At 41.3% G+C, this 18,100-nt stretch overlaps 1 protein-coding gene across 1 annotated transcript in view; it reads left to right on the forward strand.

Moving 5' to 3' along the window:
• tenm1 (teneurin transmembrane protein 1) overlaps nt 1-18,100 on the forward strand; it is a 138,925-nt gene that overhangs the window by 86,125 nt on the left and 34,700 nt on the right. Inside the window, exons 21-23 of the mRNA XM_061834623.1 lie at nt 12,253-12,407; nt 14,784-14,867; nt 15,935-16,129. Of these exons, the coding sequence (XP_061690607.1) occupies nt 12,253-12,407; nt 14,784-14,867; nt 15,935-16,129 (434 nt within the window). The remainder of the gene's footprint in view (nt 1-12,252; nt 12,408-14,783; nt 14,868-15,934; nt 16,130-18,100) is intronic.

Consider the following 18,100-nt stretch of genomic DNA (forward strand, 5'->3'; position numbering starts at 1 on the left):
AATCTACCCCTTTCCAAAACCTATTTTCGGGTCACTGCAGAGGTGCTACAACATCCCTTGTGGCTATGTTGACTCTATAGCAGCTGCTTGCTATAACGTGCTAATGCTTATGGTGTTGTTATTTTACCGTTGGCCCTCATGGAATTTAGTGCGGTGGCTGTCTCACACCAGAGAAAGCGAGAGGGAGTGGGTGAGTGGATTCGATTAATAGAGTCGAAGTGAAGAAAAAGAATCTGCTTTAATTTCAATGAAGAATAGAAATGATGTGAAGTCTCTGGTGAATGAAAAAAGTGATTGGAGTCGATGAAGAGAGAGATTCATTGGTTTGTAGTGAAATTGTGCAGCATGCAGCAGCCCCCAAATCTCATCTGCATATTAAAATGGCCTTCTGGCGGCCTTCATTGGGTCAGCTATCATTGTTTTTTTTTTCTTTCAAGCAAGCGCTGCATTGCAAAACAAGTGCATCTGATCAACCTCACTGTATTTTTATTATTTTTTTTAGCTCTGAGGTTTTCTTTGCGTAAGCTTGTGCGCAATATTTAATAACCTCCTCACTGTATTTTATTTCACATTGACCGAGCTTTTGCCATTGCCCCCAGACATTCTTGCATTAATGATGCATTCATGAATTAATCACACAGTTAAGGAAAACAGCAGCATACCTTTTTTTTTTATAATAATGACACCATTAGGTCATACTGGTTATATACTGCCGTTTTTCTTTTTGTTGTTGTTTGTTATTTTTATTAAAATGGGTGTTATTTAATGTTGCAGACATACACTTCTGAGCAGACACAACAGAAAGTATTACCCAAGATGTGTTTTTCACAAAACTAATGTCAAAAATATGAGAAATTGGCGAGTGGGAAATCCAAAGGGCCAAGCAAACAGTGTCCAGCAAATCCCACTGCACAAAGATATATTGAAGACCTGTCAAGTCAGTGTGCAGCTTTTGCATGACAGGAAAAGAATTGCAGGGACTGGGTCCATATTGTGTTTATATGTTTTTTGCTGAATTTGTCTCAGCAGTGAGTGTGCAATGGCTGATATGAACATTTCTGACAGAAGTGCCGGCATATTAAAGCGATTCACTCAATCCCCCCCCCAAAAAAAATAAAAAAAAAAAAACACAGTATATGCCTTTTAAGTGTGGTGCATTGTGATCCCTAACAAGAAAGTTTCTTTGAATAGTTGCACCTTAAAGCGCATGTTCGCAATGTATATTCCTAAATGACCTTCAGCAAGTTAGCTGTAAGAAAATCAAGTCGATTCTGTATTTCAGTCCATCATACTGGAAGCAATTTGGAGAGGTGGCTGTGCAGTTTTTGACCAACTTATTCTATAGGATACAAGGGGGAGAGAAGATGCAAAAATAATGGTGGAAAAGTGTACTAGTTCCTATTTTTAAGAAAAAAGACGATGTTCAGAACTGTGGAAACTACAGAGGAATAAAGATGATGAGCCACAAAAGGAAGTTATGGGAAAGAGTAGTGGAGGTTTGTCTCAGGTCAGAAGTAAGTACATGCGAGCAACAGTATGGTTTCATGACTAGAAAGAGTACCACAGATGCATTATTTGCCTTCAGGATGCATTTGGAAAAGTACAGAGAAGGTCAGAAGGAGCTACATTGTGTCTTTGTAGACCTAGAGAAAGCCTATGACAGAGTATCAAGCGAGGAACTGTGGTACTCTATATGCAAGTCCGGTGTGGCTGAGGAGTATTTTAGAATACTACAGGACATGTATGAGGACAGCAGAACAGCGATGAGATGTGCCATAGGTGTGTCAGAAGAATTTAACGTGGAGGTGGTACTGCATCAGGGATCCGCGCTGAGCCCCTTTCTGTTTGCGATAGTAATGGATAGGCTGACAGACGAGGTTAGACTGGAATCCCCTTCGACCAGGATGTTCGCAGATGATATTGTGATCTGCAGTGAAAGCAGGGAGCAGGTGGAGGAACAATTAGAAAGATGGAGGCACGCACTGGAAAAGAGAGGAATGAAGAATAACCAAAGTAAAACAAAGTATATGTGCATGAATGACAGGGGTGGTGGGGTAAGAGTGAACCTCCAGGGAGAAGCGATAGCAAGGGTGGATGACTTCAGATGGATTAGAGACGGTGGCACTCAATAAACAACTGGAAGCAGAACTAGAGGGAGAAAAAATGAAGATGTTGAGGTTCTCGCTCGGAGTGAGCAGGTTGGATAGGATTAGAAATGAGCTCATTAGAGGGACAGCTAAAGTTGGATGTTTTGGAGACAAGGTTAGAGAGAGCAGACTTGGATGGTTTGGACATGTTCAGAGGCCAGAGAGTGGGTATGCTGGTAGAAGGGTGATGAGGATGGAGCTGCCAGGCAAAAGAGGAAGAGGAAGACCAAAGAAAAGGTTGATGGATGTTGTGAGTGAGGACATGAGGACAGTGTGTGTTAGAGAGGAAGATGCACAAGATAGCCTTAGATGGAAAAAAATGATATGCTGTGGCGACCCCTAATCGGGACAAGGTGAAAGGAAAATAAGAAGAAAGATACTGGTCATGTGTAACATATTTTAATGTTAATTGTGTTCATGCAGCAGGTACGGTGGCGCAGTTGTACCGCATTGGCCTCACAGCTCTGAGGACCACGGTCCAATCCCATTCCCCCCTATGTGGAGTTTGCATGTTTTCCCCGTGCCCGCGTGGGTTTTCTCTGGGCACTTCGGTGTCCTCCCACATCCCAAAAACATGCATTCATTGGAGACTCTAAATTGCCCCTCGGTGTGATTGTGAGTGCGGCTGTTTGTCTTGATGTGCCCTGCGACTGGCTGGCGACCAGTTCAGGGTGTACCCCGCCTCGCGCCCGATAACACCTGGGATTGGCTCCAGCACCCTTGTGAGGATAAGTGGCTCAGAAAATGGATGGATGAATGTGTTCATGCAAATACAAAATTGGATCTGGACTACCAGTAATACATTCACGAATTGATTACCCTGAAAACGTCTTCACATGGTCAATTTGGTAAATAAACCAGCATGGCCAAAACTTTCCATTAACAGTGGTTGTTCATACTGTATATGCAATGACATGAGAAAAATATATTTGTTGTTTGGATATTTTATGACAAATGGAATTTGTTGCAGTCACTGGTGGTGCAGTGTTTTACTTGACTGACTTCCATTCATGCCACTTGGTTTCATTTCCTACACTCTGAGAGTGTGGAAGTGAATGGCTGTCTTTCCCATTATGTACCCTGCAATTGAATTGCTACCACTCTGTTGATGCAGACAGAAGTTAATTGGGATAGACTCCAACTTCCCTCAATCATGAACAGGATAAGTGGTATGCAAAATGGCTGAATAAATGTTTCAGAAGACGTTTTCGGGTTTTCATGGAGGCAAGAAAGTGGAGGACCCAGTTTCAAGGAAATAGGGAGGCAAGGCGAGAGTGCTGGAATTTCGAAAAACTCGTTAACAAAACCAAGAAAAAACAGTCAAACCAAAAGTCATTCAAGAAACAAAGCTAAACGGACAAAATTCCAAAATCTAATCACAAAGTTACAAGGACCTAATCACTAGAGAAATATGATAAAGACTAAGGAAACGTGCCAACAGCTAACAATTGACCAACTACAAATGATAATTCAGCAACACGGCATGAAAGAAAGCCGGGAAGAGAATACAAACAAATTGACGAGACAGTGAGGAATACCTGGACAAGACACACGTGGATGTAGAGAGCTGATCGGTTGACAAAAGGTAGAGCGAATACCAGAGTAATAACTGAACGAGCGCACGAGCCCTGAACCACCTGGGCCACAGGAAAATATGAAACAAAACTCAACAGAAGCTAAATTAAAAAAGACAGTGGACTGTGTGTATTGGGATAAAACCATTTTCCATGACCAAAGTACGCACTTCTTTGCACTCAGAGTCAAAATAATGTTTAACTTTACGTATTCAAGACCTCCACACTGACAGCCACTTCAGAGCTAAAGTAAGACGGTAAGAGATTGCAAAAGCACACTGTGTGTCTAATGAAGCCCGTAGTCAATATGAAATTGCTGTAGGCCATTGGCTGGTGAGTCAGTTGCATCCAAGGTGTTACGTTAGTGCCACTCTGTGTGCTTCCGCTATCTATGACTGACAGTCTCCAGGTTTTAAGTCCCTCAACTTGACACCACTCCTCCCCCTGATAGGACACTTGGTTAGTTAGGGGAGTCTTGTTAAAGCGATGTCAGTTTGACAATGTCGGCATGATCATGGGGAATGTGACAAGTGTCCCTGTAACTATGTGAGATGGCCGGTGCTAGCAGCTGGTCCGTCAACCGCCATTGGGAGCCTGGCAAGCTGACAGGAGGAGGGGAGCTTTGCCAATGTGGTGGGAAATAAATTACATTTTCTCAAGGTAGGCGCCCCACACAACCACACATCCTCGCACGCACACACAGTAGGCGGGTGATATTGTGATCAAGGCAAGAGTGGACCTGTGCACATGCAGGTCAAAAGTTATCTTGTTCCTTAAACACGCTGACAGAACGATGAATAGTAGTGTAATGGCGGCCGACAAGGATTACTTGGAAGTTCAGTTACACCTGCTTGAGCTGGGCAGGGAGGAGGGGTTCTATAGATAATGTAGATAACTTTGTATTGGGGTCAAATGTTGTGACAGGAATGGGTCGAAAGAGAGCGTAAATGCCACTTGGGGGCCATCATCACTCTTAGAACCGTGACGCTCTCGCTCACCTTCACCGTCTAAATGTGGTCGCTGTCTTCAACAGCTGCAGAGAGAGCTTTTGTTGTTGCCGCCGAATAAAAAACATTCTCATAAAAAGCTATTTATAATCAGTTGGCATTTTTATTCCACCTTTTTAGTTATGAAAACATTTGTTTCCCCAATCTGATGATTTCCTCTCCTCTGTGCAGAGCAGCTCTTGTTGAGATGGTGTGTGTGGTAAGAGCCTCTTTTGTGATACCTCCCTGTGTTTGTTTGATGTTGCAAACAGTGCGACATAATCTGCAGACACTCTGCACTGATTCAACCCCCTCAGCTTTTCATGGAGCATTCTATAGTCCAAAGCATTTCAATTGCTTTTATAATTGAGTTTGTCTGCTGCCTTTGTGATTGCTGAATCTCTTTTTCATTATTATGAAAGAAGGGAATTACCACCAAGGCTTGCATTTCACACATAAAGATATTTACTTGCGTACAAAAAAAATGTGTGCAATTATTTCAAAATCCCACTTCATTTGTGGCGTCACCAAACTCTGCATGCCTTCCGTCCATTAAAATAAAAAATGGCTGCCTTGAATAATTAATTAATGCAGGTTAATATGTTGACAAACGTAGTGGTTAATAATTAGATGAGCTACATTGTTGGATTCAGACTTAATTACAAAGCCAATGTCTGTTCAGAGGAACTTCGATGAATAGTTAATGAGAAGAAGCATGAATTATGATTGCTCTCCAAAAACCCACCAAAGATAAACAGCGACCCATGCGGGGAACTTCTATTGATTTGGTGTAAAAATTGTTGATTGGGAAATTAAGAGCCATTAGCAACAGGACTTGCTTTACTGTGCTGTGGTTCTTGAATGGGCAAGTAATTGTTGTTGAGATTGTTTTGGATCAGTTAATGTGCAACCATGGTTAAATGATTAATTCAACATGTCACCCTGAATGAGTTTGGAAATACACAAAACACAAGAACATGCACGCAGATGAGTGATGCATGGGTTCATCCTCCATCTTGCTGTGCTAAGTAAAGTCAGTAGTTTTGCAACAGTATAACAGTATGCATATGTGACAGATCATCTTGCAGGCTCACACAGCATTACTGAATATATAATCCATCCATTTTCATAGCCGCTTATCCTCACAAGGGTTGCAGGGAGTGTTGGAGCCTATCCCAGTTGTCAACAAGCAGGAGGCGAGGGACACCCTGAACTGGTTACCAGCCAATTGCAGGGCCCATTGAGACGAACAATCATGCTCACAATCACACCTTGGGGCAATTTAGAGTGTCCAATTAATGTTGCAGGTTTTTGGGATGCGGGAGGAAACCGGAGTGCCCGGAGAAAACAGGCAAACTCCACACAGGCAGGTTCAGGATTGAACCCGAGACCTCAGCACAGTGAGGCCACCGCTTTACAAGCTGATCCACCATGCCACCTGAATATATAATATCTAATTATAATAATGTAATAATACAATTGATCATTAAAAAATTTACTTTCGTGTGACTGTTGAGCTATGGCATCTTGCAGTGTTTGAGGCAAAATTGAGAGCACTATTTGTCTCCACCCCTGGCAGAAACGCTGATGAATCAGTCGCAACTCGTTTGTAATCTAAAGAAGAACATTTTCTCTGCTAAGGACATAATAAATCATCAGAACAAGATGCACTACAGAAGGTATACAGACAACGCGTACTGTGACGCAGGTGGTACAGTCCATCTGTCTACAGTCACTTGTCAGTCACAATTTGTACAGCGGCACCGTGAGCCATGATTAACAATAGCTAGTATCATTTTGATGCTGTAATAATATTTCAATCCATGTAATTAACACCTACTGAGGAGAGGGTTATGGGAAGTCGGGCGCAATGACAAACTATTGCAGTGGCGGCACGGCGCTGTGCAATTATAGTACACCTGCTGTTTCACAATGCTGTGAATTGTTGCAATTTCAGAAAATATAAACAGTACCCTATACAGTAGATGCAATTATGGGCCATGTATATGTTCTGTCATTGGCTGTTTTCGGTTATGTTACAGCTGCCTGAAATCTGTGGTAGTCATCGAAGAATGCACTAAGAAACTTGATTTTTAGGGTGGTACTGTGGCAGTTGAATTTTTAGAAGAGAAAAACTTTCCTGAAATTAACAGCAAGTAACGAACTGCAACAATCCATTCCTACTTGCCCAACCTTGAGCACTGATTGTAGCTGAAAGGAGCTTTAGCACCACATAGCACAGTGGAGGAAGAAATAGTTTGTAGCGTTTGAGTCCCAGACATCCTAGCAGGGTGTCTTTGTCGCACTTGAGTGTGCATGTACGCCAGATGGATGAAACTTCAGGTATAAATTTATCTTGCCTTCAATCTTTGATCATGTAAATACACCTCCTTTGTCATTGTGTTTTGGAATAGGTTTTTTTGCTGCTTTTCTGTCAATATAAGACCAAAAAAGTAGAAAGGAAATATGACTGGTGACACGATGAACCCTGATGTTTTTAAAGTGTACTCAGTATTCACACCACACACATACCCCACATCTTGATTTTACTAAATGGGCTGTCTCGTATTACTGCATTATAAAATACATGGACTCTATAACATATTTTACACTGTAATTACTGTAGCCTTTCTTCCTTCACGTCATTTCTCACCATCCACACGTTCACTCGGTTTGCCCAGTAATCTCCTGGGGCTCCTTCTCAGCAAATAGCTGTAATCAACACTGGTGTTTTGCTAAAATCCCTCTCTATGGCATTCATAAGATTAGATTGCATTGCCATGCCACAGGGGGAGTTACAGCAGCTATTCTTTTTCACAAGGACTGTGGGGACAGAAAAAAAAAGGAAGTGTCTTGATTGAGAGTGATTTGTTCATATTGCTTAATTGAGGATATTTGTCGTCACGTCCTTTTGTCTCACCGCTATCCCTGCCTCCTCTTATGAAGCATCCTATCACGTTCACGTTGGCTGCATTTCCCTTTTTATTGATTTGTTTATTTAGTTTTCACAATGTCGGTGCAACTCATCTGCTTTTCTTTGCGGTTACAATCCAGCTCAACATTTTCGCCAAATTTCCGTCTCCCTCTTGGGCTGTGATATTTCTCAATTATTCCTGCTACAAGCCTCTAAATATCAGTATTAGGTCGCCCAGGGGAGACAAGGGAAATATTTTGACATCTTGTGATAATCCATTGGTCTATAAATTCCTTTTACACAGCTTTATAAACAAGCCCACTGTATATGGACTAATCTGTAGCAGTTTTAATAACCACTGTCTCAGCATATCAAACAAATTAGCCTCAAGGCTTTCGTTTATACGGACAGAAATAATGATCATCGGCGACTGAATTTATTGTTGATTAAAGATCCTTATGACTTGTTGTCCAGTTGTATCAAAAAAAGCAAACAAAGACGAGAGGGAATTTTATTGTATCGCAACGGCGGCGCAAGTAAAAGTAATATCCAGGCGCAAGGAGGAAGAAAGGGACTGAGGTACTGACACAGGCCTGGCCTCCTTGTCATGTCCTTGTGCGGGATTAATGAGCTCTAAGCAGATGTGCTGCTGTATAGAAGAATGTGGGGAACGTGAAAGGAAACCTATGAATAGATGGATCCAGGCGCAGTCATTGTATAGACGTAGCGAGGAGACTGAGCAGTCATGCAGATGTGAGCAGGCTCAGGCTGCACACTCAAGGTTGACATCTTTTTCATGCCGCAGGAGGAAATGGCAAAGCTGGTAATCGTAGAAGGAGGAGAGGAAAAAGTGGAGCCTCAATGTTTTGAATTGGTCAATGGCCAATGATTTGATATGCTTGTGAAAGACAGAAAAACAAAAGACAACAAAAGAAGTTTCAGAAGATGTGCATGAAAGCAGATTGGGTTAGGGTGGTTCTGTGAGGTGATGCTATGAAAGAGTGGGGTGCAGGTGTGAAGCTGTGTGGGCGATTTAATCTGTCCGTGTCAGAGAGAAGATAAAGGGGCCGGCAGGGAGAACTCTGCAGTTCACCTCCTGGCCTCTGGAGGAAACACACTGACCTTGGTCCTGCATGGCCACATCCCCTCTCCACCTGCACAATTTACGACCCACCGGGTCAGTCCGGGGTTGCTGGCTTGTGGGCCTGTGTAAATGTGTTGTGCCGGCCATGCGCTGATTTCAAAATCGTTGTTGTGCAATGAAACGTTTCCAAGACTATTATCGTATAGAATAGCAAAGAGAACGATACCTTACTGCAGAAACTCTGAGGGAATTAGGGTCTGGGAATAAAAAAAATTAACAACTCAGCTTTGTTAACTTAAAAAAAATGTTAACACAAACATACTGTATGTATTATGTAAATTCACTCTTGAGCATTCATGATCAGTGAAAAAACATTTTCTCATCACTCCAATGTATGTTGTAACTGAGTCTTTGTATGACTTAACTACATCTTCCTTAAAATCGATCCGAGATCCACTTGAGATTCTGATTTTTTGCTATCGTAACTGGGGGCCTGTTTGAAACTTGTTTGACTTTTCACTTGCACATTGTGACTGACTCCCACCTCTGCAAAAAGCCTCCTGGCCCCAAGTTATTTAGTACCGTGTACTGTAAAATTGGTAATTCGTTTCTGAGTGATACATTTTGCCGCCTCACAGCAATAAGTTACATGTATTTTTGATTTTTATTTTTTTTTCCCCCAGCCTGTGCTTGGTTGATTTCCAGGCAATTCCCTTGACCTTTTTCAAGGATCCAAGAGCTCCAGGGATGATGCGGTTTACACCCATTGCTTGTCGGGAACAGGAAAATGTGCAGCGACTCTTCCGTCACACAGAACACCAGACACCTTCTGCCAACTGTTCCACACCACTTGTACCCATTTTTTCTCTTGCCTACCACACTCTCCATTGATCTGTATCGTTGACCCCAAGTATTTGAAGTCGTCCACCCTCGCTATCTCTTCTCCCAGGAGCTTCACTCTTCCTCCTCCACCCCTCACATTCATGCACATATATATGTTATACTTTGGCTAATCTTCATTCCTTTCCTTTTCAGTGCATGCCTCTATCTTTGTAATTGTTCCTCCACCTGCTCCCTGCAGATAACAATATCATCTGCGAACAACATAGCCCAAGGGATATCCAGTCCAACTTCATCTGTCAGCCTATCCATTACTACCGCAAACAGGAAGGGGCCCAGCGCAGATCCCTGATGCAGTCCCACCTACACCTTAAATTCTTCTGACACACCTACGGGACATCTCACCGCTGTGCTGCTGTCCTCATATATGTCCTGTACTATTCTAACATATTTCTCCGCCACACCAGACTTGCGTATGCAGTACCACAGTTCCTCTCTTGGTACTCTGTCATGGGCTTTATTTTCCTTAATATATGAAAACACCATTTAAAAATAGTGTTTTAAGTTTACTTGGGTTATATTTGTTTGATGACCTTAAAATTAAGGTGGGGAAACTATGCAAAAATATACAAATTTGAGAAGAGCGTCAAAACGTTTTTACGGCACTGTGCATGTGAGAAATAAAAATACAGTTTAGTTTTGGTGCTTAAGTTTAGAAGTGATACATTGAGGAGCAATACAAAACCTTCACTATTAAATACAGTTGCAGTGAAGATTGAATTCATTTGTAGTACTGCTCATGTCATTTTATTTGGGACCCTCTTTCACATGCAATTTTCATACTAGAAACTTACAATAAATTGAATAGCATGTTTTAATCAATAAGGTAATTTCACTTACCCAATTAAAAAATATCTATTTCATTGTTATGATCTAAAATGTAAAACTGAATTACCTAATAGATACACCTTGTCTTCTATGTATGTACAATAAACAATTTACATGTCCAGAAGTGAGAGAGTGAGTATATTGATGGAAGGTTGCTGAGGATGGAACTGTCAGGCAAAAGAGCGAGAGGAAGACCAAAGAAAATGTTGATGGATGTTGCGAGGGAGGACATGAAGACTGTGGGTGTTAGAGAGGAAGATGCACGAGATAGGCTTAGATGGAAAAAGATGACTTGCTGTGGCGACCCCTAATCGGGACAACCTGAAAGGAAAAGAAGAAGAAGAAGAAGAAATGAATTACCAAATAGAAACATGTTGTCTACTATGCATGTACAATGAAGAATTTATTATTTCCCTCATACGGTATTAGTAGTGTGGATTAGGCCAACAGAGACCCGTCACACAGTGGTAAATAACTGGCATGAGGAGGCTATTTGCAGAATTGGAAGTCAGTCACTTTTACAACCCGATGTGTGGGTCTTATAATTCAAACCTCTTTTATTATTGAATGTTGGTAGCAACAGCAAATCGAAAAAATAAATCTGGGGCAATGAGCCAAGCAAAATAAAAAGATATAGTAGATAAAGAGGTTCAATATTTTGTTTCATCATCGTGGTAAACTAAGATGGAAGGAATGGGTGCAAGACATTTTGACACCACTAAAGTCCAGAATTACTTCAAATCCACTAAGAGGACTGGAACTCACAGGTTTTGTTGTTATTTTTTTTTGTTTAGACTATCTTATGAAATACAGGCTCTATTTCCTGTGATTTTTTTTTTGACGTATTTTTTTTCTTCATTCAGGAGTGGCAGACTTTCAGATTCACTGTGGTGACTTACACATGATTTTTTTTTTTATCATTCATTGTTTTGCACGGTCCTTCCTCTGACTGATTTTACCTTCATTCAATCTAAATATACAATGCCTCTGTGAAGTCCTTTGACGCACGAGTGTGATAAAGGGATATGGATAAACACTTGCCATAACTTAATGATAAACCATCAACCAAATGTATTTTTAAACGGCTCAGGAGAGGGAAGCGTACATCGGGGACGCCACCAAGGAACTGAATAATGGCTGATTGTCGCAGAATGAGAGGTGAGGGTTGAGTCGTGGAGTATTGCTGAGGAGTTGAGTCAAAGGGCCCATTTTCTGTATGAAGATGAGATAAGGGGGGGAGGGGCGGGCGAGGCTTGGGGGGAGGTCGCTCCTCATCCATTACAGATGATTCATAGCCTGCCCTGACCTTTAATACCTCAAAGTGCCTCGCTCTAGCCACTTCCTGCTGCAAGGAGAGTTCAAGTGTACGCTGCTCATCGCAAAACACATACACACACACAGGCACACACGCATTTGTCTTTATAGACGTTGTGAGGACAACATGTGTGGATACATCATGGCTGAACATTTATAATGTAAATTTGCAGGCACCAAATGTCAAAAGTTCACTGCGGCATCCTGCTCGCATCTAATGTGACAAATCAGCTCTTCCTCCAGTTGTATTGTTCTAATCCCTTTAGTGGTCTCTGGGATGGAAATATAATTACATTTCTGCAGTGCAATGCGTTTGATAAGGCAGTCACTAGCTGAGCTGAATTTCTAACTGAATTGGATGCTGCTCCGAAGTCCCATCGTCTCTTGGCTTTTCCTATCTTGCCTCAGTCGCTCCTGCCTGGCGCTCCCTCTCACCTTCTCTTATTCTCATTCACCTCTATTCTCATCTTTAAAGGTAATTTTTGCCTCTCTTCTCACCCACCAGGTATTGCGGTGGATAAAGAGGGTGTCGTCTACTTTGTCGATGGCACCACCATTCAGAAGATAAATGAAAGGGGTTTGCTGTCCACTGTGATAGGCTCCAATGGCCTGATGTCAACGCAACCCCTGAGCTGTGATGCACGCATGGACATCAGCCAGGTAAGCTCTTTACGGTTATACTCCAAATGTCATTTTCAACAACTCAGCTGTTCTATGATATTGTCCTATAACAATATTGCAGCTCTAAAGATTTTTTTTTAATTTTCACTTGTTCAAATTACAATGAAAAGAAAACTTTGCTCTTGGAAAATTGCAATTTGTAATGTAGTTTATACCAGTAATATGTAATATTCTGACTTCTTAAAATAAATGTCCATTGTTCATAACTGTGGCTTTATATAGTGGCCCCAAATGTGCTTGTAGATGAGATTTTAACACGTACTTCATCATCATGTGTGCTGTTTTAGTATGAACAAACGTGAGGACAAATAACTATAATTAAAGTATTCCAATGAGAAAGACAACATATTTTTGCCTTTGATTTCCCTGCATCGTTTTAAATAGCTCAACGTTCCCCCAATGTAATGTTTTATGACTTTACTAAAGTGTGTAGAAGTGGGCGTGAGTGTGTGCATGTGCGTGCTTGGGGATGTGTGTGTGTGTGTGTGTGCGTGTGTGTGTGTGTGCGTGTGTGACGGTATCTGGTGTAGACCAAAGGCAACTAATTTGATCAGCCAGCCTTCAGATCACACTGCTGACGTATGTCAGGCCTATTAGAGCTGCAGATGAATAATAGATGAAGTGCGATCTCCGCACAAACACACACACAGACACACACAGACACACGCAGTCAGTTGTAAGTGCCTGAATGTGTGCATGACACTGGGTATGACTGTTCAAGCCAGGTTACTCTCCAGAGATGCCATTGCATGTCTTTAAAGAGGCCAGCTCAATCCTCCTGTTAGTCATCATCCTCTGCAGCACATCTGACCGTCATCATCCTCCATCTGTGTTTGCTCTTGTAAACTGCACTGACCTCAAACTGGCAGCAATATTGATCAAAACTTGTGTAGCTGTTTGACTTGACAAACACAACCACGCTAATTTATGCCAAATAAACAGCAGATTGTTGGCACGAGTTTTAGTGCAAAGTCAAACTGACTTTTGAATTAAAACACTTTGAGCTCTATTTTCAAGTGTGGCGTTAATCCAGCGATGTGCCGAGTGTAACTCTGCAAGGGGGCGGGTTAAACACAGTGCTGGTAATTTTGTGGACCAGCGTGTATTAGTGCGATTAAAAGTGGGCCGTCTGCGCTGCTGTGGGCATGTTCACTGTCGACTTCAGTGCAGTCCAATGGAAGCAACTCCTCTCATTCCCTTCAAATGCAACACAAAAGATCAAAATGTATATTTATAAGAAACGATGATGATGTAAAATTGGCTAGGAAGGAGATCACAGATAATAGATTTCTGAGCGGCTCAGAAAATCGATGGGTGGATGTCTTCTAGTGGCCAAGATGGCTAAGAAGATGAATAGTCATCTTTTGAATATAAGGGGACAAACTTGAATTTCTGCGTCCATAGATCTCATGAAACAGAACTGGTGTGCTGTTTTTAAAAGTTCCAGTTGCCTGTAGTTTGCAGTACTTCAAAGGCTTGTCTTTGAATATGGCTCATCTAAAAATCAGTCACCGTATCATATGTCAAAAAAAAAAAAGTTCCATGTCTGCCTCGTTAGGTGGTCAAGACTTTGTTCTGAACAAATCTGTTCAACAGTGGGTGACACTGACTTTTTCATTTCAACCCTAAAATATTTTGACCGAGTTTTGAGGTCATTTGACAGATTTTTTTTTTTTTCAAGCCAGACTCTGTATGCAGTATGCAGCGGCAATTGTCTGCCATCACTGAAAAGTTCAGTTTCCTGCGCAGATATCTGCCGTGTGTCCTCTTTTGTCTCAAGACAGGATGAGCCTCGCTTGATTCATTTCTCTCCCCATTAAAATGGGATTTCAGACTGAAACCTCTTCTTTCTCATTTGACAGAGCCTATAATTGGACACGTCAGCGGCAATTTAATATGAACCATTTATTTACCAATCCATCTCCGCAGTCATCAATCACCTCTCTCCATCCCACTGAAAAATCTCCACAGACAAAGACCCCAGTTTATGTTTTACTGTGTGTTTGCATGGGCATGTGGGTGGCTCCGATGTAGGTTTGTCTGTGTTTGACCCACACAGTGTTACCAAGCAGGGTGCACTATTTCAGAACGCGGCGATCATAGTTATTGGCTGACATTTGGATCGCCGCCGAAGCGAGCTGTTGTGGCTGTTGAATAAACACAGGGAATGCTCCCTGCCTGACGCTGACCTTTGCATCAGCGGGAAGGGCCAGGTGGCCTGATGCTATGTTATTAAGCAGATATTATTCCTATCACCTGTAACTGACGCTTGAGGGTCACTACCACTGCCGAGGCTGTTGTGTTCATCTATAAATATACAAACATAGACTGTATCTACTGTGCATGCTTATGCAGGTGCGTCTAGAGTGGCCAACAGACTTGGCTATTAACCCTTTGGACAACTCCCTCTACATCTTGGACAACAACATTGTGTTACAGGTAAAGACACGCAGGTACACACACACGTATCTGTGCATGTGCAAACACGCACACACACACGTAGTATACAGAGCGAACAATCAGTGAGTGAATGCACTGTATTCTACACCTCTTTCCTCTGCATCTTTGTGATTTTCTGGGAAAGACGTATTCTGTTTGCTGCAGAGGAAAACATGAATTATTTCTTTCAAACTGTCGTGCTGTCACTTTTTTCTGTTTTCAGTGAGTGATACCAGTAACGTACAATGAAGTGAAATTCCTGCTCCCCGCTGAAGAAAAAATGATATAGAGTTGTCGTTTATTTGTCGCCCACTTTGATTCCAAAACATGTCAGCCCAAGGTGGATTGACAAGATGATCTTGAAATAAATATCATGCAAAATTGTCACGGTAAAATGTCAACAGGCCTGGAAATGCGGTTGTGAATGTCTTCGAGCTTCCAAAACCATAACATGAATGCGTTGTACTTGCTTGTCTCTGAAGTAGTCTTCAGGTGTGTAATACCTTTGTAACATCACAACCATCAGCACCATCCTAATAAGGTAAATCAATAATTTTATAACATAATCAAGCAATTTAAAAGCAAATGCCATAACCATTGCAGCAGCAGAGTTGCTTGGAAAATCTTGGAAAATTTACATTCTTTTGCGCTGGTACTCCAAAGTCTGTATAACTCAACCCGTTCTCGATTCGACCCATGGACACTAAAATTAATTAACCACCATATGTTTAATCAAGATAATCTGGACCTGGTGCGAACATTTAAAACATGATACTGTACATGCCATACAGGTGGGTATTTATTATGGTACAGCGCTAACAGCATTCAAAAGGAAGTTTGAAAAGTATCAAGAATGTTTTGTGTTCCCATAACATTTGTACAAGTTCCCAATTTGAAGATGTTTCTGTTCAGGTACCAAAACATGGACATTTAGGTCTTAGAAGGGGAATCACGTATGCATGGATAATGAATCGTATTGATTTTAATGTCATTGTATCACAGAGTAAAAATTATACAGGACGTACTCCTCCTTTTTATGGCTAACACGTGAACGTGTATGTTTTTAGGTGTCAGAGACGCTTCAAGTGCGTATTGTCGCGGGGCGTCCCATCCACTGTCAGGTGCCAGGTATTGACCACCATTTAATGAGCAGAGCTGCAGTTCGGGCCACTTTGGAAGCTGCCAAAGCCATCGCCGTGTCACACTTGGGCACCCTGTTCATCGCCGAGACTGATGAGAGGCGCATCAATCGAATTCAGCAGGTTGCTTCATCAATCAAACAGTTGATTTACATTTCGGATGCTTTTACACTCCTCTTATGGAATACTACCAGATTTCTTTTACACGTTTCTAATCTAAAATATTGCTATTGTGCTCATACTAAGAAGTCATAAAGCTAAAAAAGAAAAAGAAAAACAATCCAGTCTTTCATTTTATTTTATTTTAATTTTAAAGCTTCTGCTCTAATTTAGCTTTGTTACATCCTAACATTTCCTAAAAGTCAAGCACCAGCACAAACAACAATTCAGACCGCTGGGTTCAATCAATAGTCACACGGTACTGAGTCGAGCAGTGAAAAGGCTTGAGGTATCTTTGTGGTGGAAAACATCTGCCAGTATAGATCACGCAATAAATACTGTTGCTTCCGTTGCCTTTCACACATCTTGATAATTTCTTTTCATCGTTTTTTGGGGGCCAATAAACAGCATGCACCTTGGACTCGCTCTCATTCAGACCTTGAATTGCTGCTCCTTCCACATCTATCTGTCCATCCATTCGGCCAAATCATCATAAATCAGTTGTTTCCCTCCAATATAAATGTTTTTCGCTTAAAGGAAACAATGGAAGGAGAAATAGTCAATGTCAGGGTCAAACATCAACCACCTTTATACAGGGGCACCTTTAACCGCTTTCATTAATTGTTGTGTTTACAGGATGTGAGGTGAGTAGATTGAGTCAGTCACTTCACACAATTTCTGGTCTGAATTCATCTCTTGTCACATTTAACTATAAGACCTCAACAGTTCATGGATGCTCGATTCTTTGAAGGCATTTTGGAATGAAGTAATGTCATCATGAGTGTTTTATAAAATGAATGCATGCAAAATAAGATATACACCATGGCAAATAGGACCTGCTGAGTGAAAATGCAAATGTGCTGATCTACTAAATCTGTACAGTCTTTGGCTGGTTCATCAGGGCCATCTAATTAAGACCAATACAAGAACAAAACAAAAACATCAATTCTATCATCATAGAGGCATAAATGTTTAAAATATATTCAAAACCCCTCTCTGTAGAGTTCGTCAGTAAAGGTGACTTCAAAAATCCTTTCGTTTTCATTTGTGCTTGTTCTCTTTAGGGTCATAAGTGAAGTGGCAATCCCTGCTAACGTTTGGCAAAAGGATGTTGGATTGGTTGCTAGCAAGTCTCAAACCTAACCCTCAAATCTTTGGAATGTGGGAGGAAGCCAGAAAAGACAATTGATATTTGAAACTACTTTGAAGTGTTACTACTACTACTGATGATTACTGTCAACGAAATAACCTTAACTACCTTTCTAATGGTGAAATATTCTGTAGATTATTCACATTGGCTCTCGTTCGATGGTGTCGGTGTTATAACTTGTTATAATTCGACAGTATAGTAATGGCAGGTGAAATTTGATGCAACGTGCAACAACTAATACCTCAGCTGGTTGAAACCATTTTTGGAGCTCAAGCAAATCTCTTCCTTTGTCTCCCACACAGACGCACGACTCTGTACGATCACAAGATGTTTTTTTTTTCCTTCTCAGCACACTGACGGAACCCACAGCGAGCGAAGCGTGACAAGGATCAATTGCCAGCTCTTGTTCCATGTCGAGGGCATAGTTTTGATGCTTTGTTCATAGTCAAGTCATAAGACATTTAAAATCAGCAGTGTCTCTTTGAATGCAACACCTGCTGGAATGAAATCAGGCCTAAATCAAGCGCCAAATGTACGTAATAGCAAACGTGCCTATTTATATATGATCAGTGTATTTGTTTTATTCCCTCAGTTAAAACCCCATGTTTACGCACGCTGTATGAAAAGAAGACACTTTTGTTTCTCGCTCTCAAACATGAAATCAAACTAAACTTCTGTTTTAGGTAGATTGAGATGACCAAAATTATATCTATTTCCTAAATGCCAAGAGAATGATGAGATTTTTGGAGTCAAATTTACATTGCTTTCTTCAAAGTCAGAAATGT

Source organism: Syngnathoides biaculeatus, chromosome 11, assembly GCF_019802595.1.
Source record: "Syngnathoides biaculeatus isolate LvHL_M chromosome 11, ASM1980259v1, whole genome shotgun sequence".
Classification (NCBI taxonomy): Eukaryota; Metazoa; Chordata; class Actinopteri; order Syngnathiformes; family Syngnathidae; genus Syngnathoides; species Syngnathoides biaculeatus.